The sequence below is a fragment of the Centrocercus urophasianus genome, unplaced genomic scaffold, assembly GCF_019232065.1.
Source record: "Centrocercus urophasianus isolate 14NV4802_14NV808 unplaced genomic scaffold, USGS_Curo_1.0 seq_19, whole genome shotgun sequence".
Lineage (NCBI taxonomy): Eukaryota > Metazoa > Chordata > Aves > Galliformes > Phasianidae > Centrocercus > Centrocercus urophasianus.
The window spans coordinates 19,054,868-19,080,027 of NW_024884744.1; the positions used below are offsets into that span (position 1 = coordinate 19,054,868).

A 25,160-nucleotide genomic window follows, 5' to 3' on the forward strand; every position below is an offset into this window, starting at 1 on the left:
AGATGCTACTTATTTTCTATTGCTGAAGATTTGGGGGAATTCTTAACCTAATACAGGATAACTAAGCATCAAAAGCCTTTGTTGTTTCGTGAATTGGAACCTTATTGTAACAGCTCAGATTATTCTGTGAGCATGGCCATAAGGTAACAATTAGAATGGGGACTGGAGGGAATTGGGCACACTCAGAACATGCAGCTGATCTGGTTTGGCAGTGTGTGCAGGACTGTTTGAATTGCACTTTAAATTCAGTCCTTATAGAATTCACTGCTGACTCTCTTCTGATCTTGGCCCTGTGAGTAAACTCAACCAGTCTAGAAGAACTTGCGTACCACTCAGCCTTCAAGATGCTCTGAGTTCACGTTTATTTCAGACACTTACCCCTAAAAGCAGCTCAGCCTCTGTATTCCTGTTGTACAGCTTGGAAGCAGACTTGAAAATGAGTTCATCTGTCCCTTCATTCCAGCATCCTAGCAAACATCTCCCTGGACTGAGGGCCTCCCATATATCCTTCTAGAAGATAAATGATCACATTGGAAAAAGACCCACAACTTAGCTGTGGTACAAAATGTTTAGAAGAGCAGTTTATTGTAAAAACAAGCTGGTTTCAGTACAGGGATGTATTCCACTAAAGAAGCAGAACCAGAAACACGGTCATTGCATGGAACTTCAAGTATGGGAAAGCTGTTCCTCACCTGCTGAAGCTGTCCACGTTTGTGGAAACTCAGCTCAGTTGCCACATCTGCACTAAAGGACAGCCTACAACAAAAGAGATCCAACTTGAGGTAGGGAGGAATTGTTTCAAAAGAATTGTTACACGTTCATTTGTAAAAAAAACAAAGAAGCTCCTGGGGATTATGCAGAATGGAAGAGGAGCAGAGGATGTTACAAGGACAAGCTTGACCCATACAAATACATCGTGACCTAAGGTGTGTTTACTGGAAGGTGATGTAGGAATCATCCGGCCAAAGAAGGTCCAAGAGGTGAGTCTTCATGAGGACTGAGAATGACCTGCACTGCTCTACTTCCACAGTTCTCCCAAAGGTTTATCCTTAACCTCCTGCATGGTTTTCTCTGCAATGCTCTTGATTTCTCTGTGCAAGTCTTCTACGCTCTTTGAAGCATCCATTGTCTGTTTCCAAGACAAAAAAAAACACCAAAAGCATAGAAACATTCCTCAATTTCCAATATGGGAAAAACCCATCTTCCTGTTATTTCTGCTCCCCCCTTTACTCAAAATTGTTACCATCCAGAAGCACTGACAGGAGCTAATCACCCCTCTTGTGCACTACTTTTGCAGTGGAACTGGAAAGTCTGTTTCACCCAGGAACGTACATTTAACAAGCAGATGTGGAGAAGATGAAGGGAAACAAGACACCACTGCTGCATGTTTTTTTGCTGACAGCCTCTGACCTCAAGCCAGGTAAACATTGTTCACCATGTACTGTAGTGCCCCAGAAACTTCAGTGTATCATCCCTCAGAGGTTCTTCAAAATGAACTCCATCCAGAATAACAACCTCTCACAATCCAGTCCCTGTGATCTGCCACTTTTAATTTGTTCTTTTGTGTTTTGTTTTTGTTAAACACTGCAATCTGGTAGCACAGTGTGATTCTGGTGTCCGCTGAGCCTGATGTTTAAGAACTAGCACTGCACCTGTGTGACTGCGGGAACTTCGGTCATAAACACAACATCATTTCATGTGCTTTTATCAGCAGATGTTTTTTAGCTGGCAGTTCCATCTTCAGAATTACATTTTGCAGGTCACCACAAATCAACATGAACTGGTGAGAGTTGTGTTTCCATGGCTTTATGATTACTCACCAATACCCAAAGTGAAGGAAGGAATTGGTTAAAAGATGAAAGCAGGTGCAGCTTTATCACGACGACCTGTGCAGTGCTGCACCATGCAGCAGGCTGTGAGGCTATGCAACAAATATATTTGGTAATTAAGCAGCAGTCTTCTCATTATGGCACAACCAACAGCTCAGCTTTGTGAGCACCCAACATCAAGCAGATTGCTGATCTCAGTTTATTTTTCTAACTGATAGCACTGAGCTCCATGTCATGTCTTGGACTAAATGGATCTTTGGCAATCTATTATTAGTTTGGTGTCTATTATTCTATCTGATGCTGAGGGGGAAATAGGCAGGAATGCTAATTGTTAAAGGGCACTGAAATGGGATTTCTGTACTCCTTTCAGGGACCTCTCACCTCTTCCATCTTCTCTTTTGGTATGTATCTATTTAATAGTGCTGCAGTTTGGGGGATTTTAAGCAGACACGTTGCCAACACTTTAAACGAAAACTCCTTTTACATAGTGGATAGGTGAAAAAAAAAGAGAAATAACAGATGACAGGTAATCAGGGAAATACATTACTGGAGTCTCTTAAAAATCAGAGCTTGCAGTCTAGACATAAAGTAAGTTCTGTATTGTTTCATATGATTATTCTGACAGTATGCTTATTTTTCTTCTTTTAGTTTTAGTGCTTCGTTATGAGTTTTTCATCAGCCCATTTACCTAGTCATTATGATGTAGGAAAGGCCGTTTCCTAACATGACATTTACTGGAATAAAAATACATCTCCTAGTTTGGGAACTGTTCCTTCAGGTTCTGCTACATACAAACTCTCCCATGGTACAGAATCAGGTTTACCTGAAGTGGGCTGTGACAAACCACATTTGCCTTATGCAGTCTGATCATTTGGCAATACATCCAGTTTTGCATACATCTCCAGCCCATGGTGACTAGTGATTTAACCATAATGTGTACTTCTTTATCTCTGAAAGCTACAGCCTACACAGAAAATGCTTCCTGTAACTCATGGCTGAGTACCAACAGAGCGATGGAGATGGTAAGAAGGTTGTCCAGACCAGAAAAGCCTCTCCTGAGGTCACCTGCACTCAGGATCAATAGGGAATGCTTCCTCTTCTGCCTGCTGATTGTGCAACCCTTTGGAAATAGCTCCAAGGGATGACTAAGGAAAAGTGATGTAGGAGTATGAAACAAAAGAGATCATGTGTTGTGAGAGACTTCTTGTTTAGCAGGATAGTAAATGCTGGTCAAGACTGGCTATGTGAAAAGGAAAGTCAGTAAGGGAGACAGAAGCTGCAGGAAGGCCCCAAAACCTCCAAGGATTTCAGCATCCAGATGCTGCAGGATAGAAAGGAAAGAAACATACGAAGGAGCATGGGTGTGTGTCTCACTATTTTTTACCCCGGTTTGTCAACTCGTCCTTAAGGAGTATGATTTCCAGATAAGTTTTTGTGCAAAACAAAAGAAACTCTTCCCCTGACTCCAACAGGGCCCATTAAAGTGTCCCAGAGTAGCAGGTGCCCACAGGCCACTGTGCCTTTGGTTCTCCAGCACAACCCCCTGCCCTTTGGCAGGGACAGGAAGCACGGGGAAACAATGTGTGCAATCCAGGAGCTCTCGTGAGACCCTCCTCCCAGCCCCAGTCCATGACAGAACCCTCAGGGTTATTTCCTCACCTTCCAGTTTAATGTCTTCTCATTCATCAAATGATGGAAAGACTGCAGAACTTTTTTTTGGAAGGGGCCATTCTCATAACGTTCTTTTCCAAAGTTCCCTCGTGCTGCTGCTTCCTCTGGGCTCAGCTGAAGAAAGAGAATCACATCTGGCTTTGGGAGGCCAGCATCAGGCTGTTTGCACCACTCCAGGCAGAAGTTCTGTCCCAAACAAAGAAAATCAAGTCTGAAGTGACAAAAAAAAGGAATGAGAACAAGGGAGAGAAGGGCAGCTAGAGTGGGATTGAGGGAGGGACAGTCATAGGGATGCAGCACAGATCGCTGAGCACAGTGCTACGAACTGAAAAGGAGATATTCTGGTTTAATATTTGTGAATTCAACCCTGTGATTTTGGGAATCCAGATTTTTCCAGGCACTGTGTACCTCTCAGCTTCTCACTGAAGCTAAGTAAAGCTAATGATTTTAACACCTCTTCCACAAAGCCCAGCAGGGGGAAATACTGAGTCATATTCTGAGGTCTCCACACAGCTGTTATCGGTCCACAAGAAGGCTGCTCTGGAACATAAATGTCATGCAGTTTTAGTATGGCACAGCCCACAAAGACTCCTTTTAAAATACCTACCCTAGGCTTACTCAGCTTGGTCGTATAAGCATGAGTGCATCTGGTGGGTCAAGGGAAAGAATCCTTCTCTTCTGTTCAGCACTATGTCTGGTTTGGGGCTCCCCAGTATGGTACTGGAGTGAGCCTACCACATTGGTAAGCAACCTAACACGTTCCTCTACTTTTTCTAAGGTAGACACAAGCACACAGGCAAACAGGCCATGTCAATACCTCAGTTGAAATCCCTTTCATCCCTCAGTTCCAACCCACTTTTTCCCCACAGGAAAAGCCCAGACCACAGAAACTGAAGTCCAGACCAAGCTTCTACATATCTCCTGTTTCCCCAGATACAGAGAGGGGCAGGGCCTGCCACATTCCCCACTCACCTCCTTCGCACTTGTGAAGGCCACTCCAGAAAAGGCGTATCTGTCAACTACAAGCGTGATCCCTTGATGGAGCTTCTCTTTCATTGATGTTCTGAAAACCAAGAGGGAGAAAAAAATAGTCAATAGAGAGACAAATAACAAGAGTTTATGTAAAGACAGCTCACAAAGCTGGCACTTGTCTGTTAACGTACTTCATCACAAAGTGTGATCATGAGCAACATCAGCGTTATCCATGACAACAATCATGGATCAATTACTATTTGTGCTCTGCCTTCTATGGCATAAAGGAAATACCCCTTCAGAACACGCACACTCAGATGCATGTGCAGGATACTGCTCAGAGCAGCTCCACAGCTCACACGCAGGATCACTGATCAGAGCAACAGCCGGGCACAAACAGCTCAGTCTTCCATCCTCCATAAGCGATGCAACAGGCTTGTGATATACTGCTTCTGACAGAGAAAAGCATTCTTATTTACAGTGTTTCTTGCTGCAGTTCAAAGTTCAAAGGCTGTGCCCCAGGCCCAGTGACGTTGTGATCTGTCCAGTCCCTTTGGGCTGCCACGAAGCAATGGTGCATTGAAAGAAGGTTGGATATTGGGAAAAATTTCATCTCACCAAGAGCAGTGAGGCACTGCACAGCTGCACAGGGAGGTGGGGGAGTCACCATCCCTGGAGGCGTTCAGAGCTGTGGAGATGTGGCACTGAGGGACGTGGGCACGGTGACGTGGGGTTGGACTCGGAGATCTTAGAGGTCTTTTCCAACCTTAATGATTCTATGATTCAGAATCCAGGCGGTGACATGGAGGCGTGGCAGGGGTGAATGATTAACTCCATTGGCTTCCTTAAGCGGCAGCAGGCAGGGAGCTGCTGGCCGGGACTCAGAAGGAGCACCCCAACAGAGAGAGAGAAGTTCACTTATGGCTGGAAGGACAATAGGAACGCAGTGTGGCCCCGCAGCCACGCTCCTTCACCAGGCCGCGGCCCGCACAGCCTCTCTCAGGACCGAGGCCCTCGGCTGGGCATCGCAGCCCGCCCCGGGGCCCGCAGCCTTGATTTGTGACCTCCTGTGCCTGCCTCCCCAGCCCCTCGTCCCCCTCCCCGCCCTTTACACGTGCTCCCAGCGATTGGCGGAGAACAGCAGGTGCACGGCGTGGTCCTCCAGCTCCCTCTCCCTCGATAGGTAGGCGCCGATCAGCCGCCCGATCTCCGTCGTCCTCTCTGTAACCAAGCGGGCCAGAGGTCGGCGGCCCGGCCGCGTCTCTCAGTGGAGCCCCCCACACCCCAAGACCCATACCCGGGAAGCGGAGGAGATCGGCGCGGTGCCCGGCGGCCTGCAGCGCCTGAACCAGCCGCCGGCTCTGCGTGCTCTTCCCGGCGCGGTCCATCCCTTCCAGCACGATTAACGCGCCGCGCCCGCCCGCCATATTCCCCTCCCCCTCCCCTCACCGCTTCCCCTTCCCCCCATCGCCGCTCTAGGCGGCGAGGAGCCATAGAGACAAAGTCCTCCGAACCGACATCTAGGCCCCGCCCTCATGAATATGCAACGCGGAGCGCCCCCCGCGGCCAATGGGCACGGAGCGCCTCGTGAATATGCGATGAGGCCGGGGCCGCGGCCCGTGTCCTGCGGGCCGGGCGGGCGGCTGTCGGCGGCGGGGCGCGGGCCGCAAGATGGCGACCGCCATGTACCTGGAGCACTACCTGGACAGTGAGCGCGGGGCCGCGGCCGGGCGGGATCCGCGCCGCGACACGGGACCGAGCGGGGCGGGCGGGAGCGCCGGGAGTCCCCGCGTGGGTCTGCCGCGAGGGGAGCGGCCCTGATGGCGCTGCGTGTTTGTTTCAGGCATCGAGAACCTGCCGTGCGAGCTGCAGCGGAACTTCCAGCTGATGCGGGAGCTGGACCAGAGGACGGAAGGTGTGCAGGGTCTTCCCGTAGCGCGGGCAGCCGGGGGGGAAATAACGCTCCCTCTGGGAGCACGGCTTTCTCACGCGTGCGTGCGGCGTCTGGGCTTTACAGATAAGAAAGCCGAAATTGACCGCCTGGCCGCAGAGTACATCGAGTCGGTGAAGAACATGTCAGCCGAGCAGCGAGTGGAGCACCTGAGGAGGATCCAGAGCGCCTACAGTAAATGCAAGGAGTACAGCGACGACAAAGTGCAGCTGGCCATGCAGACCTACGAGATGGTGAGTGCTGTCACACCGCTGCGTGGCCGCCGTTTGGCTGGGGCTGCTGCTGGGCTCTGAAGGCACGGCTCTGTTTGTCCTTCTGCTCGTGTATTTGCCTTCAGTATCTTACCGAAACAGAGTATTCATTTTCCGGCTTGCTTCTCTTGCTTTTGCTTTCCCCGAACTCCTGCCCTTGTGTTGCTGGGTTTAGTGTCGAGTAGACTTCTTTTCTGTCAGCAGCACTGACAGCCAGCTCGCCCTGCCCACCTGCCTCTCACCCAGTCGTTCACTTAGGGCTGTCTGGTCATAAGCAGCAATTTTTAGGTCAGCTTCCAAGCTACGTTGTGTAGGAGCTGAGGGAACCGTTTCCACTTGGTTGCCTTGGATCCCAAGGCATGGAACTCTGTCAGCTCCTGTGTGACAGAGGTCCGGCTCTGCCTGTTGGGCTTAGTGGGAAAATGGCATTTCTGAAGGTGCACATCTCCACTTTTCTCCTCTTCTGCACTGATTCCTGTCCATTTATCTGTTCTTTGAGTAATTCTCTGTGCATTTTATCCCATAAGTGACTTTAAGCGAGGGGAATCCCTTTTTTGTCTGCACTTAGTGTGCTGTAAGTAGCTTCTAGGGATGCTTTGAGTTCTAATTAGTAAAGCTGCAGTACTTCAAATACTGCAGAAAAGGAAATAATTTCATGTCTCCCGGGTAAACACCAACTTCATGAATAGGTACTGCAGCAGCACAGCTGTTTTGTGGGTGGGGGTGAAGGTTTGAACACCTTTATTGCACCTCTGTTCTGCAAACCATATTACTGTGGAGGTTAGAAGACACCTAATGTGTGCTGACGATATTGGAGATAGCCTGTCTTCGTTATTAAATTTCATTAAATAGTGTGCTAGTGAAATACCACAGAAAATATTCACACGTAATGGATACCAACTGAATAATGTATTTTCAAAGTGGCAGAAAGAGAACTTTTTAAAAAAATCTTTCTGTGCTGTCCTACGAACTGTTGGTCTGGTTGCTTGGACTCTCCTTCCCCCACTCCCTTTTCCTTCCTTTCTTTTTGCTTGCATGTGGGTTCAGTCCACTTGCTTTTCTTCAGCATTTTTTCCTCTCTCTGTGTGCTCCAGTTCCCTTTGTGTACACCATTTCCCTTTTCCAGTCTGATATGCCCTTCATACCTTGCCTTGAGCTGTTACATTCATGTTCTTAGGGAGAGCAGCCAAGCTACCAGACCTTCCTTGTTTTGCAGTGGGAGTGTTTCTGTGTTTTTAGTTCAGTCTGTGGTTTCCTCTCTGTGCAGGTGGATAAGCACATCCGCCGGCTGGATGCGGACTTGGCGCGGTTTGAAGCGGATCTGAAGGATAAACTGGAGGGCAGTGACTTCGAAAGCTCTGGATCACGAAACCCGAAAAGTGTGTAAATGTTGTGTGTTTAGCAGCCTTTTCCAGCACTGGGCATGTCTAAGCAGAGGGCCTTGGGTGCAGAGTAGACTGTCGTTTCTAGATGCTATGGTGTAATCCCATATTTATTTTAAATGCTCTTCAGGTATTTATAGAGTTGCACTGGGCAATAAACAGGAGAAGGAAAAGATTTAGTGCTGGGCTCTCCTTGTCAGTGTCCTGAAGTGGTCACTGGTTGTAAGGACGCTACTGGCTAAGGGAGAACTAACTATGACAATACTGAGCTGATGCTCAGCCTGTGGTTCCTACAGTTACTGAGTTTAACAATCTTGGCCTCAGTCTGTCACTTAGATTTGAAGATCTGTGTATTTAATCAAATATGTTGCTATTTAAAGTCTTGCGTGACATTGTGGACTAATATAAAATACGGTGATCTAACTTAGGCTAGGCCTTAGGAGGAAGTTTTTCACCCAGAGGGTGGTGAGGCACTGGCACAGGTTGCCCAAGGAGGCTGTGGATGCCCCATCCCTGCAGGCATCCAAGGCCAGGCTGGATGTGGCTCTGGGCAGCCTGGGCTGCTGGTTGGTGACCTGCACACAGCAGGGGGTTGAAACTGGATGAGCACTGTGGTTCTTTTCAACCCAGGCCATTCTATGATTCTATGAATTGCCAGAACTGCAGATGTAGGATTTAGACACTTAGGGATATTACTTGCAAAATGGGTGTGTTTGTGGCAGAAAAGTGTATGTGCATTTCATAATCAGTGTTTGTGTTCAGTTGCATGTGACAGACAGATTTCAAAACAGTGAATGCACCAAAAGAAAAACGCCTGACGATGGTATTCAAACTGATTGAAGCAATGCTTTATCTGTCTCTATAGAGGGAAAAAGTCAGAAAGACAAAAGAAGCTCTCGTGGTCGAGGTAAGCGGACGTCTGAAGAGGACACACCAAAGAAAAAGAAGCTGAAAGGAGGGTAAGAAGTATCCAGTCACACTTCTGATGACTTGGGTTCAACACTTCATGAATTTCCTCGTGTTTATGTTACCCTGTTTATGACTCTCCTGTTGGGATGATAGTGGTGTTCAGTATCCTGGTCTCACTAATTGGAGCCCGCCGTAAGACAAGTTAGCTTGACTAATTAACTCCTTGCTTGCCACGTGGAAACCCAGCATGCTTGGAATGCCCTCTGTCTGGAAGGACGAGATCAGAGTCTCTGTTGCTGTTGGCAAGCTGGGAGAAAATACCTTTTGATTTTTGTCATGCAGCTATTTTTAACAGTTGCTTGTGATATTCATTGTAAAGAAACTTTCCTGTTGGGACAAATGCTGATGCTGTGTTGCTGTTGTAGAGATCTTGCAGAGTTTTCATGGTTGTTTTTAAACAGCAGCTGTCTCCTAAATAGTCTTGAATAATGTAGTTCTGTTCTGTGAAGCAAGGAAGGAGGGCATTTAACCTCTCTGGCATGTGATTTTTTTTTAAAGGGACCCTGCTAATTCCAATATATTCGATTGGCTAAATGGAGGGGCGAGTTGAGAAGAAAGGAAGTATTTTCTGTTAAGTGTTACTGCTGTGTCAAAGCTCCTCAGAGCAAGGTGGTTCCCTCATACCTGACAAGGAGAGAAGAGTGTGTACTAAAATGGCTTAGGGGAAAAAAAAAAAAAAATAATCAGGTTATTCTGACTGCAGGCAGAAGTGAGGTGTATGGGAATTTTGTTACTGTAGCCATGTACTCGTAGAATCTACAAATCAGTCTTTCAATCCTTTACAGTCAAGCTCGTATTTCTGTATTAGCTCAAACCCACTTTCTGATTTAAAAACAATTAAATGGCTGTTGCAAATTAATTTTCCCACCTCTTGGGAATGTTCTGTCACCTGTAAGTGACAAGTGCTTTATCCTTGTCTGCAGCTCCGAGTTTGCTGACACCATCCTGTCAGTGCATCCCTCAGATGTCCTGGACATGCCTGTGGACCCCAACGAGCCCACCTACTGCTTGTGTCACCAGGTGTCCTACGGGGAGATGATTGGCTGCGACAACCCAGATGTAAGCACTTGCTTTATTGCTTTATTGCCAGTGTGCCCAGGTGGCCAAGAAGGCCAATGGCATCCTGGTTTGCATCAGAAACAGCATTGCAAGCAGGAGCAGAGAGGTGATTGTACCCCTGTATTCAGCACTGGTGAGGCCGCACCTCGAGTGCTGTGTCCAGTTTTGGGCCCCTCACTGCAAGAAAGATATTGAGGCCCTGGAATGTGTTCAAAGGAGGGCAACAAAGCTGGTGAGGGGTCTGGAACACAGGGCTGATGAGGAGAGGCTGAAGGAGCTGGGAATGTTCAGCCTGGAGAAGAGGAGGCTCAGGGGAGACCTCATTGCTCTCTATAACTTCCTGAAGGGAGGTTGTAGTGAGCTGGGGGTCAGCCTCTTCTCTCGTGTCATTAGTGATAGGACCAGGGGGAATGGCTTCAAGCTACAGCAGGGGAGATTCAGGCTGGACATGAGGAAGTATTACTTTTCAGAAAGGGTGGTCAGGCACTGCAATGGATGCCCAGGGAGGTGGTGGAATCACCGAGCCTGGGGGTGTTCAAGGAAAGACTGGATGTTGTGTTGAGGGACGTGGTTTAGTGGGAGCTATTGGGAACAGGTGAACGGTTGGACTGGATATCTTTTAGGTCTTTTCCAACCTTGGTGATTCTATGATTCTATGATTTCATCATCAAAACGCACCCCGTGTCTTTTGAAATGATGTTTGCAGCATCACAGCCCAGTGAAATCCGAGGGAGGTACTTGCTAATTTGATCATCCAAAGTGAACGTAGAGCTGGTAAAATGCTAAGCATCTCCTCTGTGGGTTTTTCCTTTGTTTTGCAGTGCCCCATTGAGTGGTTCCACTTCGCTTGTGTGGACCTCACCACCAAACCAAAAGGGAAATGGTAAGGACACACAGGTTTTTGATTTCTGTCAAGCTGCAGTTTCTCTCGAAAAGAATCACAAACAGAATTGAAACCCCATGGTGACCTTTCCTGACAAAGGAACTTTGTTCTTGTGGTCAGAGGTTTACATCATGTTGGGTTGGGGACTGCTTTTATGTGAAGGTAGAAGGGGACAGTTTTTCCTAGAGGCTGTTTCCACAGGAGTCTTAGCTTCCTTAGATTTCCGTGGGAGCAAAACAAGGACCCAGGCATGTAAAATTTCATGATAAGCAGAGCAATTCATGAGCTTAGGCTTTTGTCAGCGTGTACAGCTTACATCTCATGTCTGCATTTGTTGCTGTGATTAAGGTTGGGAAAAGAATATTTTCTATTCTGCTTAGGGGAGCACAATTTAAGACTACAACGTTTCTTCACCTACCTATGTGCCCATTTTAGAAAGAGTCATAGGCTTTTTCTGTGCTTACTTTCTTTTGCAAAGGACAAAAGCTTTGCTAAACGTTGTCTTTTGCAATTAAAATGCCACACTCTTCAATTCATATAACAAAAGCAAAATTTTAAGAGGAAACCCAACAGCACTACTGCATTAAGTGGGAGCAAATAGTATGACTTGGTTTCATTGCACTGCAATCAGATATTGCAGTGGCAGCATGCAGTTGAGTGACCAGCTGGTTATTGAGTCTGCAGACTTTTAAAGACATGCAAATCTTTTTGTTTGGTGACTTTCTTAGTCTGACTGTAAGTTGTGTATTAGAAGTGAGGTAATGCAGAGGTGCACTGGTTGCAATCATTGGAGGGAGAGGAGGAATTGGAGCGGGCTATCCTTAGCTCCTTTAGCTCTGGAGGAAGTTGATGTACCAACCTTGAGGAATTCAGTTGGAATAACTTGTGGGTGAATGAAATAGAGTGGCTCCGAGCTGTGAGGGGCAGGTGAGCCCCAGAAGCCTTCCAGTGCTGACCCTTCTGCCCACCAGACTCCATTACAGTTCCTTCCCTCTCTGCCCAATCTTGCTGCATGCCATGTGAAGTGTTGCGGTTGGCTAAAATTAACACCACCTCCACTCATTTCCAAGTAATAGAAAGGCTTCCGAGTAATACGTTGTTAATTTTAGGTACTAATTAACAGCCAGTTTTGTCTTTTTTTTTTTCTCTCTGTAGGTTTTGTCCGCGCTGTGTTCAGGAAAAAAAGAAAAGTAAGAAGTAAAGGGGAAATACCTCCTCTGAGGCAAGAAGAGTTTTAATATATTCCTTCCTTCATGTTGCAATATCATCTTTGATTTCGATTGTGATCTTAAAACCTGCCCTCCTCCGTTTCTGATATGCTATTTAATTGTCCAGTTGTAATTCCTGTTCTTTTGTGAAAAGTGACTTTGGGAAGGGAGGAATGTGCCACAGGGATTTTATTTATGTTACTCTCGCACAGCACTGAGATCAGTGTTACTCTGAAGTGCTAGGACAGCCCATAGCTGTAGTCTGCTTGTTTTTAGGAGTCTCTTAAACCCTGTGAGGCACTGCAGGAAATTGAGATACCCACCTCTTCAGTATGATGCATACCATCGCTGAAGACATTCAGACTCAGAGCTTAGCATGACAGAAAAAGCAATTCTCTCTCATGCAGCCTACAGGAAAGGATTAACTCCATTGTTTTGGTGTGATGCCCATTTGTTGTGCAGTTTTGTAGTACAGAGAGGATCAAGAAAGCTTATTGGCTTTTTACAGTGTCTGTTTTCCTCAAAGCCAAATGCTGTGCTTACTTTTGGCAGGGTGAGTATGGGAGAGAGAAGACCATGTCTTCTCATTTGGGGAATTTCTTCTGTCTAACTCTGCACTGCCTTTCTGTTACTTGGTTTTGCTCACATCCACGTTACAGCCTCAACAGAAGCAAACTTTATGGCTTTTAACCTCCTTCTGTAAAAGGCTTGTGTCTTCTGGAACAAAACCTCTAAATATCAAAGGAGTTGTCCTGCAGTGTTACAGTAGTACTGAGAAAACAAGTTACCTTTCCTGTCCGTTTTTGTTGCTTTTAAGCATGTTACTGTGAAATTGAAACCTAAAGTATTGTGACAGGGGGTCCGATTTATTCATACAGAAAGATGAAGGCCTGATTTTCTGTTATATCTCAAGCTTTAAGGGGAGATTCTATGAGGACAATGTGTACGTGGCAGTGATGATGCAGCAAAGCTGGAGGGTGGCCGTGTGGTAGTGTGGTGGGAGTTTGGTTTTTGGGTAGCTTTTGCTATGAAAAAGTGCCATTAGAGAAGGCAGTGCAGCAGGAATGTCTTTAAATTACTGCATGTCTTTTTCGAGGAGGCAAGTTTGTCAGCTCTTGACCTCTTGAAGCTGCCTTTCAGATCTCGAATGTGAATGCTTGCTGTCATCACAGTGTCAGTTGCTGCAGCAAAAGGATGAGAAGGAAATCATGAGTAGGAAAACAAAACTCTGTGTTCTGTTAGTTGTTTTTTTTTTCTCCTTCCTCTGAGTTAACAGTGGATGCAGAAGTGGAGGGAAGAACAGATAACTGTTGTCTTTAGGTATCTCCTGTCTTATGGGGCTTAACTGCCTACAACAGAGACATTGTGGGTAAAGGTTGTTCTGCCAGGGGAGGGAGAAAACAAAGCAAAAAGCCCTGCAGCAGGATGGAGCAGGGTCTGTGAGCCTGTGATGGCTGTTAATGGCATCTGCATATTGCTCTGCATACCAGCTCTTGATACAGGCTGTTGGAAAGGCTTCCAGATAAGCCCTTTCTTCTGCTTTAAAAACAACCTGAATAAACAGTACAGAAGGGAAGAAAACCAAAACAAAACAAATCTAATCTGACTTTGGCACCAGCTTCCAAAAGAAAAAAGTTTTTTCTTGTCTTGCCCTGACCCTCTCATTTGTGTTTTGCCATGAAGGAAAGTAGAACTCAGCTCATGCCAGTTTAGCCTTCCTGTTTTGCTCTGGGTTTGTAGCTGCTTGCAGGTATGTTAGGATTGTCGCAGAGAAACCTTTTGGTACTGAGACAGGTTTTCTGTGAACCTTCTGATGTATCTGCTGTGCAGAGAGCCTGTCTGCAAGGTCCTGTTGTTGGAAGTGTGGCATTGTACATCTTTGCTGCGTTGCATCACTCCACGTTTTATATGAAGTTTCTGTAGTTGATGTTTACAGGAAGATGCATGTTTGTCATTGCTGCCGTTGTAAAAGCATCCCGAAACTACACAGACAGGTTAGAAACAGAACGCTGGTGGGAAGGGAGAGGAAAAGCACAATCTCACAAAGCTGGGCTTAGAAATACAGCCGGCCTTCTCCTCCTCTCTGCCTCTGTTTTGGGAGTAAATATAATTGCGATACCTCATGAGCCAGCCTGTGATTCAGTACCAGCAGTAAGCCTGTACCTCACTGACCTGCTACACTGGATTCCTCGTAAGGGTGGCTGACCTGAAGGCTATGATGCTGTCCCAAGTTCTGTTTTCTCCTTCTGTCCAATGCTATTGTAAACTTTTTTCCCTTGTCTCCCAAGGCTGTAACAGTCATGGTATCACTGTAAATCAAGCGTTGGATTTGAAACAAATCCAAAAGTAGATTGTGCCTCTTGGGAGATCTTGCGGGTATGGAAACGCACAGCTGTGCAGGTCAGTGCCAAGCTGACTGCTCTACACTCGGGAAAGATGATCAGGTGGGACAGCAAAGTGTACTTTATTAGTACGTGCTTTCTTGGGCTTGGACAAGCAGATGCTTTCTATTTCAACCAGCAAAGCAAAAAAAAAAAAATCAAACAACGTTCTAGAAGTTGGCATCAATCCTCAAAGGGAAGGAAGCTTCTTCAGCAGGACCCAGGATCAGCACGTGGTGCAGACCTGGCTGCTCCGTACGGCGTGACACCACCAATGTGTCCTCAGAACCCACACCAGCAATAAGCCCAGCCTGCCCCTGGGCTGGGGGACCCACAGCCTTCACTTCTGGTCGCAAAAGAGTTAAAATCTTTCTCCTGAATTTTGAATGTACAGTGTTAAATACGCCCTTATGGAGAAGGATGGACAGACTGTGGTGCGGAGAGGAATGTTCCACTGACAGTTGTCAATGCACCAAAGTGTTCAGCTTTACTACAGCTCAGCCAAACTGGAGGTGAAACGATGTTAACCCAACAGCTCTATTTTTTAAAGGAATTAGATCTATGTTCCCTTTGTAAATGGAAGAGAATATAAATCTTTTTATGAAAAAAAAAAAAAGAAGAATGTAAAGTTAAAAAAAAATAAATGTATATCTGTATTTTTGGATCACGTTATGGATAATGAATATATTGATATAAATAAAATATTTTTGGGAACCGAGCTGTCGGAGGTGATGAGAGGGCGGGCAAGCGGGCGCTGGGAGCGCGCGGACGGGGTCCTCCCGCCCGCAGGGGGGCGCTGCGGGATCCCGCGGCCAGAAGAGGCCGGCAGGCGGCGTGCGGCTCAGCCGGGCCTCTCGTTGCTCCCCGGCTCGGCCATGGGGATCTCCGCAGGCTCCGGCCGCCCCGTGCGGCACGGCTGGGCGCAGCTGAGGCGGCTGGCGGGATCCTGCGGGACGTGGCGACCGCAGAGCCCGGCCCATGAGCTGCGGCGGCCGTGCCGCGCTGCTGTCGGGTCCCGGCAGCGCCCTGGCAACGCCCTGCACACCGCCCGGCCCCGCCGCCAGGAGGTCCCGCTCACCTGCGAGCGCTACGGCCTGCGGCGGCTGCCCTTCGCCCGCCTCGGCAGCGACGATGCGGCTTTCTTTGAGGGCCTCATGCCGGGCAGGGCGTGCTCGAACCCCGAGGAGCTGAAATCCTCTAATGTGGACTGGCTGAAATCAGTCCGAGGTAAGTGGGGCTGCTGGTGTCCCAGCGCTGCTGAAACCTCGCTCGTCTCTACTCGCAGACCCGACAGAATGGCTTTTCCTCGCAGGAGATACGAGCTGCCTGATGGTTCAGGGTAAAAGCAAATTGTTTTCCTAAAAGCAGTGTGTTCGCTTCATAGCTTCTGAGTTTTTGACCAAGCCTCAGAAACGAGCGTTGTGAATTCTGCCTTTTGTCAAAGATTCTATAAGAACAGACTCACAGAATCACTACGGGTGGAAAAGACCCTCAGATCCCCAGGTCCAACCCCACCGTGCCCTCTGCCCACGTCCTTCAGTGCCACATCCCCACAGCTCTGAACGCCTCCAGGCACGGTGACCCCACCTCTGTGCAGCTGTGCAGTGCCTCACTGCTCTTTCTGACATCTTTCCTAATATCCAAGCTGGACGTCCCCTGATGCAGCTTAAGGCCACCACCTCTCGTCCTAAGATAGAAAACATTTCCTAAGATAGAGAACATTTCCCCATGCTCACTCTGGCAACCAAGTTTGTTGACACATAAAAGGTTTTTACAAGTTGTTTGAAGTGCTTTAGATTAACTGCGCCTCGCATTGGGGGTGTTGCTGTTTCAGACATCATCCCTTGCCGCCTTCTTCATTCTGCTCTCTGTACAGCCTGTGGCTTGCCTTGAGAGTCCCATGCTTTCATTGCAGGCTGCAGCGAGCTGTTGTTGAAGCCAAAGACAGCAGCAGAGGTGTCTCAAATTCTCAGGTAATGCGTGTTTTTTTTTTACAGGGCTGTGGGATGAGGAAACCCAGGTTTGCTTTGGGAAGGTCACACGGGGGAAAGGACGGTCAGGCAGTTGTGTGAGCGCTGGAATTGCTGAAGCTGGTTTTGTCTTGTTGGTCCCTCTGGTGACTTCAGCTCTTCCTTGTACCCTTTATGTCCCAGCTGTCCTTGGACTCTCATCTTTTTGCACACCCTTTAATCCAGCAGCACCCAAGCCAGGAACGCTGCCTGCTGTTATTAATCCAGAGCTGTTTGCTTGCTGCTGGGCAGGCAGTATCACTTGTCACTGTCTTTGTACTGACAGATGGGACAAAACTACCCCATTTCTTTCCTTCTGGAGTAAAAAGACAAAAAAATGTCTTTGAAGCTCTTGGTACCATGGGTTTGGTGTGTTTTGAGGAGATCTGGTGTTCCACCTAAGTTCCTAATGTGCTGTGAGTATAGATCAGGCCAGCCAGTGGGTTCCTCCTGGCTGTTTGCTAGGAGACTGTAACTAGCTATACAGTTTTCTTAGGAAAGAATGTACAGGTTCGTTTTTAGAATGTTTTCACAGAGAGCTGAAGCTTTTAAAGGCAGAAAGAGACTTGAACATGTGCCTCGTGTTTCATAGGCCCAGTGCTCCCTGGCTCTTGGCTTTTGTGTCACGGTAGCATCAGGCAGGCCCAAAGGCTGAACTTTGATTTATTCTGCAAAACAGAATTCCTGTGTCATGGCCAGAGGTCCATGCAAAGGCAAATGGGCGGTAGCAGACTTCTCAAATGAGTGTTGGCATTCATGAGAAGGGAGTCTGGAGTGCTCAAGGTGGAGAAGAGAAATTGGGGGAGATAAACAAATGGATTCAGTATTAATAATTTTTCTGCTCTGCTGGATTGTCAAAATTAGACACTGTACCCGTGCTCAGTTCAAGCAGTTGTGTTAAGGGATCCAGGGAGGGCCCATCTGCAAAGGGAAGAAGATTGTTTTGTCCACCAACAGCACTGCCTGTGTTTGGAAATATGAGAGCAGGAGTGGTTGAACGTCAGCATCTGTTCAGGGGAATGGCCCCAAATGTTCATTCTTTTGTCCAGCACTGGGGTGAGTGCAGTGAGGAGTTGTGCTTTCTCGTGTTTACAATGAAACTGCCCCTTTGTGTCAATTTAATCTTTAGGCTAAACATTGCTTAATTGTTAAGCAGATTGAGCGCTCACAACAGTGCGCATTGATGTAGAAGTGACTCTTCTGATAGACTGGATTATTGGCCTTAAGAGACCTAAGGCTTGAGAAACCTGTTTCCTTCCAGGTACTGCCATGAGAGGAACCTGGCAGTGAGCCCACAAGGGGGTAACACAGGCCTTGTTGGGGGCAGCGTTCCTGTCTTTGATGAGATCATTCTCTCCACTGCTCTGATGAACAAGATCATCAGCTTTGACCCGGTGTCTGGTAAGTATCATAGACACGTGGTGCACAGAAGTGACCCCTGGGTCTAACTGAGGTGTTTTATGGGAGCTGGCAGCTGTGGGGTCAGCAAGGCTCAGCCCAGCAGGATCCTAAGGAGCGTCAGAGATTCGTGTCCTCCCTGTTCCTGCTGCTGATGCCATCCTTAGGTGATAACAGGAGCAGATGTAAGAAAATATCCGGTGGCAGAAAAGAGGAAGAAAGAGATAAGAGGATGGTGTATGTCCTGTTACCCAAATGAGAAACCCAGCAGGTGGAGAACAACAGTGGTGGAGGAGGTGTGTGATAACCATTCAAACAGGGAAGGGAAGGATGGGGAAAGCTTACGTGTTGTTTGGGTTTGGAAAGCTAGGAAACAGACTGCTTTGAGTATCTCAGTTCTTAAAACATGGTGAGAAGGGAAGTGAATGCCAGGCAGAGGTTGACTGAACATCACTGTATTTTGCATGCCCAGAGCTACGGATGACCAGATGTTAAATCAGTAGTAAAGCCCTCCTGGGTCGAAGAAGGATGGAACAATGCCCTGTAGCAAGCACAGGGTTCTTACAGCTTTAATTGAACTCCAGAAAGTTTTGGAGGAAGAGGTGGTTCTGCCTGCTTGCACTCTTCCCACCTCTTCAGGAGGAACCTTCCTCCGCGGCGTCAGCCTGTAGCAGGATGTTTGTGTTTCAGGAATCCTGGTGTGCCAAGCTGGCTGCATCCTAGAGAAACTCAATGAGTACTTGGAGGAGCGGGGCTTTATCATGCCCCTTGACCTGGGAGCCAAAGGCAGCTGTCACATCGGTGGCAATGTGGCCACGAATGCCGGAGGCCTGCGGCTGCTGAGATACGGCTCTCTGCGAGGGACTGTGCTAGGGCTGGAAGTGGTAAGGCAAGCACCTGGTAGCTCCTGGCACATCGACCTCTTATCATTTTCCTGCTGTTCTACTCTTGGCTGTCTGTGAGGAAGGCAAAAGTTCCTTTTCGGTCTCCCTCTCTTAATTGTTCCTTTTGTGGCTCTTTTGAGAAAGTGCCTTCGTGCATGAAGCATCTGTTATTGATGCTGATACTCCGTGTTCTCACAGGTGCTGGCAGATGGCACAGTTCTGGACTGTTTGGCATCGCTGCGCAAGGATAACACTGGCTATGATTTGAAGCAGCTTTTCATTGGATCTGAGGGGACTTTAGGTGTCATCACAGCTGTCTCTATACTCTGCCCCCAGAAACCTAAAGCTGTGAATCTGGCGTTCCTAGGTAGGAACTGCTATTAATAAGCATCACATGTGAATTTATATGCTGGAGTGGGAACAGTCGTGAAAGGGGAGTCCTTGTTGAAGCTTTTTAGCAGAACTGTTTGGAGGCAACCTTCACTGAGACCTGTTCTGTTCTCAAAAATGCCAGATGGGGCTTCTCAGACAGCTTGCTTCTAATACATATGTCCTTGGAAGCAGGCAGCTGAACTCCTCAGAGGGTATGAGTGAGCAAACCTATGGAATACATGCAGTGAACCCAAGAATTTGCCTAAACTTTCATAAGAGCCTTTAAATACATCTTGGATTGCTTTCTTTCCCGTGTTGAGAACTAAGTGTGCAGCAAATTCTTTGCTATGAACTGTCCTGGAATGTGCGAGAGGTCCTTGCCACAGTAAAGACCAATTGCTCTCTCCTCCTGCTGTTCTCCTCCAACCTTTTCCCCAGCCCAAACCAACCCACACTGGACTCTTTGTTTCCTAGAGACAGGAAGCATCACTTCAAGCACGATACAGGCTTTTTAAAAAGTCCGTAAAAGCTTTTGAAGGATTGATTTTTGTTTCTGATCTTTGTATCTGTCTGAAGGATGTCAGGATTTCTCTCGGGTTCAGGAAACATTTACGACCTGCAGAGCCATGCTGGGAGAGATCCTGTCTGCCTTTGAGTTCATGGATGAGAAGTGCATGGAACTGGTTGAGAAACATCTTGGGCTCTCCAACCCGGTGAGAGGTACCACAGCTGATACCTGTCTAGGGAACAGATGCAGATAGCAGCCTTTGTGCTGCAGAAAGTGGCATTATCCTGCTTAAGGGCTTTTAGTCCCACTTAATTTTTGTACCCAGTATTCAATTCCAAGCTCGACTGGTAAAAGTTTTTAAAGATAGAACTTTTGGCTCCTACTGGTTCCCACAAAAATACTGGTTTTTTGGAAAGCAGTAGTGGATAAAGCAGTGAAGTGCCCTCCAGATAAAAGATTGCCACTTGAGCTGCACTTCTGTTTGGCACCAAAGAATCTGGGCGGTAGAGGATACTTGATAAAATGTGCCAAGTTTGGGGAGAAACTCTAGAATCTGCAATAAAATCCCATGCTTGTAGCACAGAGCATCCACTGATTTTATTCTCCCTCACTTTCAGGCAGCCCTTTTTATGTTTTAATTGAAACTTCGGGCTCCAACTTGAGGCACGATGAAGAAAAATTGAACAGCTTCCTGGAACAGGCCATGACTTCTGGTTTAGTCACTGATGGAACTGTGGCAGTGGATGATAAGAAAATGAAGGCAAGTCAACATTTCCTCTTGCACAAATCTGCTTGAAAAAATGCTCTCCTTCATGAGGAAGCGTTCATCCTGTTTGAAGTTAATACACTTGAGTGACCTATTAGCTTATTATTGAGAAGAAAGGCCCAGAGTGTTTGGGTTGTCAGTGGATGTTTTCTTCTTTAACGAGTGGAGGATAATGAACTGTGGGATATCAGTAGTTGTTGTGGTAGGACCTACATCTCCATAAACACTACTGAAAGCAAAAGCTGGATCGTCAGAGAGGCCAGGAATGAATGAAGTCCTGCAAACCAAGGTGGGGATGTGCTAGAGCCAGACTCTGCAGTCTGAGGGAGCAAAGTGGGCACTGGCAGATCAGTGGAGGAGGCACATCCCCACCTCTTGGGAAACCAGAACATCCTTGCAGAAGATGCCCATGGCTGTGGCACTTGTTCTTGCTGTCTGCAGTAAGGCAGAGGATACTGAGGGATATCAGATGTTACGTGTGGAGTCGGGGCTTTTTCCCCCCCGTGTCACAAAGTATTGAACACGAGGAACTTGGCTGATTGGGATTCCTTTGATCTTTGTCCCACAGGCACTGTGGAGCCTGAGGGAGAGGATCACAGAGGCGCTCAGTCGTGATGGCTGTGTGTACAAGTATGACATCTCCCTCCCTGTGGGAAAGCTGTACGATCTTGTGACTGACATGAGAGCTCGTCTGGGCCACAGTGCCAAGAACGTGGTGGGCTATGGCCACTTGGGTGAGTGCAGATGCAGGAAAAGGACATGACTTCTTCTCCTCCAAGTTTTGCTGTGCACCTTCCTAGTAGCTCCTAAAGGTGTGGATTTTTTTAATTACTGAGGAGCATAGACTGAACAGCTGAGAGCTATTAGAAGGATGCTTAAGCATCTTCGTTGCTTTCAGACTGTATTCTGTATATCAGTGGCAGGTGTGACCTGGCAGCATAACCACTAACCTCTCTGCAGCTTTAGAGTGGTGGTTTGTATCTTTTTGCTCTGTGTTTTCTGTTTAAATATCTAGGGTATTTCATGGCACCATCAGTGTGATTAATGTGCTCAGACACATTTGGTAGATAAACATTTTCCTGTCCAAAGTGATTAGTGATATTGGAAATCAGTTACATTTGAGTCGTTCACTCTCCAAATGAGAGTGACAAAAAGAGTTCACACTTTTTTTGATAGAAAGAGGCCCTTACATTTATCAGAATGCTTTGAAACTGACTTCATTTTATATACACTAGAGACAGATAAGTCACTTTGCAGAGCTGTTCTATGGGTTCTGCTAAAAATAAATCACCAAACCAAGCCAGAAACAACAGCAAAACCCAGATCACTCCTCAGCATGCTTGATGTCAGATGATCTGAAAGACATGGAAAGACAAGTTTTTGTAATAACAGCCACCTTTGGAGGATGGTGGCATTGAGGATTAAGTTGTGTACTGTAAGAATTTGCTGAGATAAAAGAAGAGGTTCCAGAGGGGGGTGAGTATTTTTTTCTTTGTCTTTGTGTGTTTTGTCTTCTGAATGCCCTGTAACTGTGTGCTTAATTGAGTATCATCCCACGCAAGCAGCAAAAGGAGAAAATAAATGCTTTTCTTTCTTTGTTTCTGTTGATGCAGTGCCAAAGTGCCCTTTGAATACTGCACAAATATAATAGGTACAGCAATGAATTCTGTATTGAGATCTAATCATCATTATTAAATACTGTTGGGGAAATCTTTGGCATGTCATCTTAATGCGGGAAGAATAATTAGTGCAGCACGGTTCTTTGAATCTGTGAGTTACAGAAGTGGGAATTTGAGAGTTGCTTGACTTGGAACGCTTCCTCAAAGGTTGTACTGAAAGCATGGAAAAACAAAGATCCTATTTGAGTTGTTTGTGCACAGAGAGGCCTGATGTTTGTGGAAGGACAGTTCACTTCCCCTCTCTGAAGGGATGGTTTGGAAAGTAACAAAGGCACTGTTGTTTGAGTACTTGGATGTACTGGATGATGTCTGACTACTTGGAAGATGACAGCAGTGGTTCTCCATTGCAGGGCTATGGATTTTTTCTTACAGACCCACCTGTGTAATGTTTTATTCCAGGAGATGGAAACTTGCACTTGAACGTCACGGCAGAGTCCTACAGCCATTCCCTTCTGGATGCCATCGAGCCATTTGTGTATGAGTGGACAGCAAGATACAATGGCAGCATCAGTGCAGAGCACGGGCTGGGCTTCAAGAAGAAGCAGTTCATTCAGTACAGCAAACCCAACGAGGCAATCTTTCTAATGCAGCGTTTCAAAGCCATGTTGGACCCCAAAGGAATCCTCAATCCATACAAGACACTGCCCTCCAGCCCCTGAGCAGAAACCATGGCGTGAGGACGGCGTCTCTGCTCAGGACCCACATGCTCCAGTTCGTGGTTGAAGTGCAAGCACAAGGAATGTTCCCTGCCTTCCTTCCTTAGCGTGATGGAAGAAGTGAAGGAATGTGCTTCCTCTTTTCCAGGGCGTCTGCTCTTTCTGAAGATGAACACGTTACTGATTTTGGCAGTATGGGTTTTCTGTTTAATCTGAACCTTGACACCAAGCACACAAATATATATATATATATAAATCTTACCCACTTGCTCTTCTGTGAGTGTGATATCTAGAGTTGATTTCCACCTTAGTCTAGGTAGTGGGATGCCTGAAGATTCCTCACATCTCTCAAGCTCTGGTGATCACCTTTTTTCTTTCCTCTCTGTACCATTTGTTGCATACATTCTGCAGTCAAGAAGTTAAGGGAAAAGGGAGCAGCAAAGTTTCAGAAGCAATTGAACTTTTGGGGATTATTGCCTTTATCTGAAATTACCTGCAGGATTATGAGAGTAGAGTCCTTGCTTGTAAAAATAGAGCTACTTCCCACTCGCTCAGTCAGGCGTTTGGGTGAGGTTGGTAAGGTGGTACCAAGGCATGTGAGCTGGCAGCAGAGCCAGCTGGCAGCAGCAGGGCCCTGATTAATTGGCAACGTTTGAGGCTTCTTTACAGCATGAGGCCATTGGATACGTGGTGCTAAGCATCAAGAGTCAGGCCTGTCTCTGTGTTTGAGTTTCAGATCCTGCTCTGTGCACCCTTACCCTACATCTGTAGGAGCGCCGCAGTATTTTTGCTATCATTTCATGTACGTGACTGTGACATACACACATCAAAAGCATTACAAATCTGAGTCCACAGATCTATGAGGAGGGTTTATCAGTGTTGTTTTAGGACCACAGCAGAGCAGGGCTATCAACCAGGCACACATAAGTCCTTCCTGCACCTGATTTCTGCTCCCCAAGAGCTCGTCTCCTGGACAGGTCAAACTTCCCAACCCCTGTGTACTCCCTTAAGCCTCATCTTGGATTTCACCAGTGAAGACTGTATTTGGCATTATGGGTTGGAGCAGGCAAATGGCTGTAGCAGAAATAGCTGTTGTATTTGTAGGGAAGACTTGGATCCCAGGTAGGTGCTGGTCGCATCATTACACCGAAGGGCAGAAGCCAGATACGGCACAGCATACAAACAGGGGCAGAGCTGTGCAGGCTGTGCTGTGTGTAGGTCTGTCCATGAGGGTGAGTTCTGTTGTTTGATTTAGTAGTGTTGCAATCTCCTCACTTTCAGGACAAACAGCTTTAAAGTGCAGTAAATCATCATCAGGACTTTTTTATTTTGATTACTCATGCTGCTGTAAATATCTTGGAATTATTGTAATGTATAAAACAGTGATAATACTCTAAGGAGCATTCTGCTAACAATAAAGATTTCTTCACATTTTGAAGCTTCTAGAATGATTTTGGAACTGTAACAGAAGTGATTTTTGTTCCTGTTTTTAAAAATTATAACAGTGGAAAAGGCTTATTTAAAAAATAGAGAGCCAAACTCTCATTCTCTGTGGGTTGGGATAGTCTTTCTGTATCTGTCTGTTTATAGTTAGCAGGAGTTGTTATACTTTGATTAGGACCAGAACTTCTTGGTCTGAGCCTCTGCTAGTGGCCTAGGGAGGTTAAGGATAAATCTGGCCTTGCCAGAATGCTGTTGTGAAAATGTCTCGGCTGTAAGTAGCACAGCTGGAGTGGTGCACCATCACAACTTGCAGAGCCCTGTTCTGAGTGCCAAGGTCTTGGCCTGGCTGCTCTTTTGGCTCCATTTGCTGTTTCATCCTGACCACGCACACAGCAATTATCTTTGTACTAGATAGGATTGAAGAGGACTGAGGGAAAATGGTTCTGCCAAATTCTGCAGTATGGTCCTTTGCAGGAAGGACCTAAGAGTGGGGATATGAATCCATCTCCAGCAGAAGGAGCTGATGCAGTATGCAGTACCTCATCTTTCACCCGAGCCCTGGGCTGGCAGCTCTTCACCTGGAATGGCTCTTTCTCTTCCCACTGTCATAAACAGCGTCCATCCTCGCCATGTGCTTGGATGATGGGCTTTGGGGATGACATTGGATCAGTTGCTGGAGTGTAAGATCTTGGAAAGGCAGAAAGAAGGAAGGTGACTGCAAGGTTACAATGAGTCAGTGATGGACTTTGGTTGCCGTTGGCAATTGGGTTTTACAGCAATTTGTTGCTTTGACCTTCAGCTCCGCCGTTTCTGTTTTCGTTTCTGAGGACTCCTTGTACACATCCATGCTCCCTGGATGCTGTGTGGCCAGGCCAGAGCAACTCTTGCC

General features: G+C 46.9%; 3 protein-coding genes across 4 annotated transcripts; 2 read left to right on the plus strand and 1 right to left on the minus strand.

Annotated features, from left to right (window-relative positions):
* Window positions 1-554: 554 nt before the first annotated feature.
* DTYMK (deoxythymidylate kinase) lies at window positions 555-5,899 on the minus strand. Its single transcript, XM_042821157.1, has 5 exons — window positions 5,770-5,899; window positions 5,585-5,693; window positions 4,473-4,563; window positions 3,489-3,686; window positions 555-1,129 (listed from the first exon to the last, which is right to left on the minus strand). Exons 1-5 carry the CDS (start codon window positions 5,897-5,899, stop codon window positions 1,019-1,021), a joined length of 639 nt encoding a protein of 212 aa, XP_042677091.1. The 3' UTR covers window positions 555-1,018.
* ING5 (inhibitor of growth family member 5) lies at window positions 5,597-15,274 on the plus strand. 2 transcript variants are annotated; one of them, XM_042821156.1, is made up of 8 exons: window positions 5,597-5,655; window positions 6,316-6,387; window positions 6,490-6,656; window positions 7,942-8,053; window positions 8,922-9,015; window positions 9,949-10,084; window positions 10,906-10,967; window positions 12,123-15,274. In XM_042821156.1, exons 2-8 carry the CDS (start codon window positions 6,360-6,362, stop codon window positions 12,166-12,168), a joined length of 645 nt encoding a protein of 214 aa, XP_042677090.1. In that variant the 5' UTR covers window positions 5,597-5,655; window positions 6,316-6,359; the 3' UTR covers window positions 12,169-15,274. The 2 variants fall into 2 exon arrangements, with proteins under 2 accessions (XP_042677090.1, XP_042677089.1); XM_042821155.1 differs by lacking the exon at window positions 5,597-5,655 and adding an exon at window positions 6,095-6,180.
* Window positions 15,275-15,431: 157 nt separating this feature from the next.
* On the plus strand, window positions 15,432-24,266 carry D2HGDH (D-2-hydroxyglutarate dehydrogenase). The gene is made up of 9 exons (XM_042821053.1): window positions 15,432-15,783; window positions 16,472-16,529; window positions 17,827-17,966; window positions 18,654-18,847; window positions 19,046-19,214; window positions 19,796-19,939; window positions 20,345-20,487; window positions 21,062-21,227; window positions 22,572-24,266. The coding sequence occupies exons 1-9, from the start codon at window positions 15,432-15,434 to the stop codon at window positions 22,829-22,831; spliced, it is 1,626 nt and encodes a 541-aa protein (XP_042676987.1). The 3' UTR covers window positions 22,832-24,266.
* The last annotated feature ends 894 nt before the right edge of the window (window positions 24,267-25,160 follow it).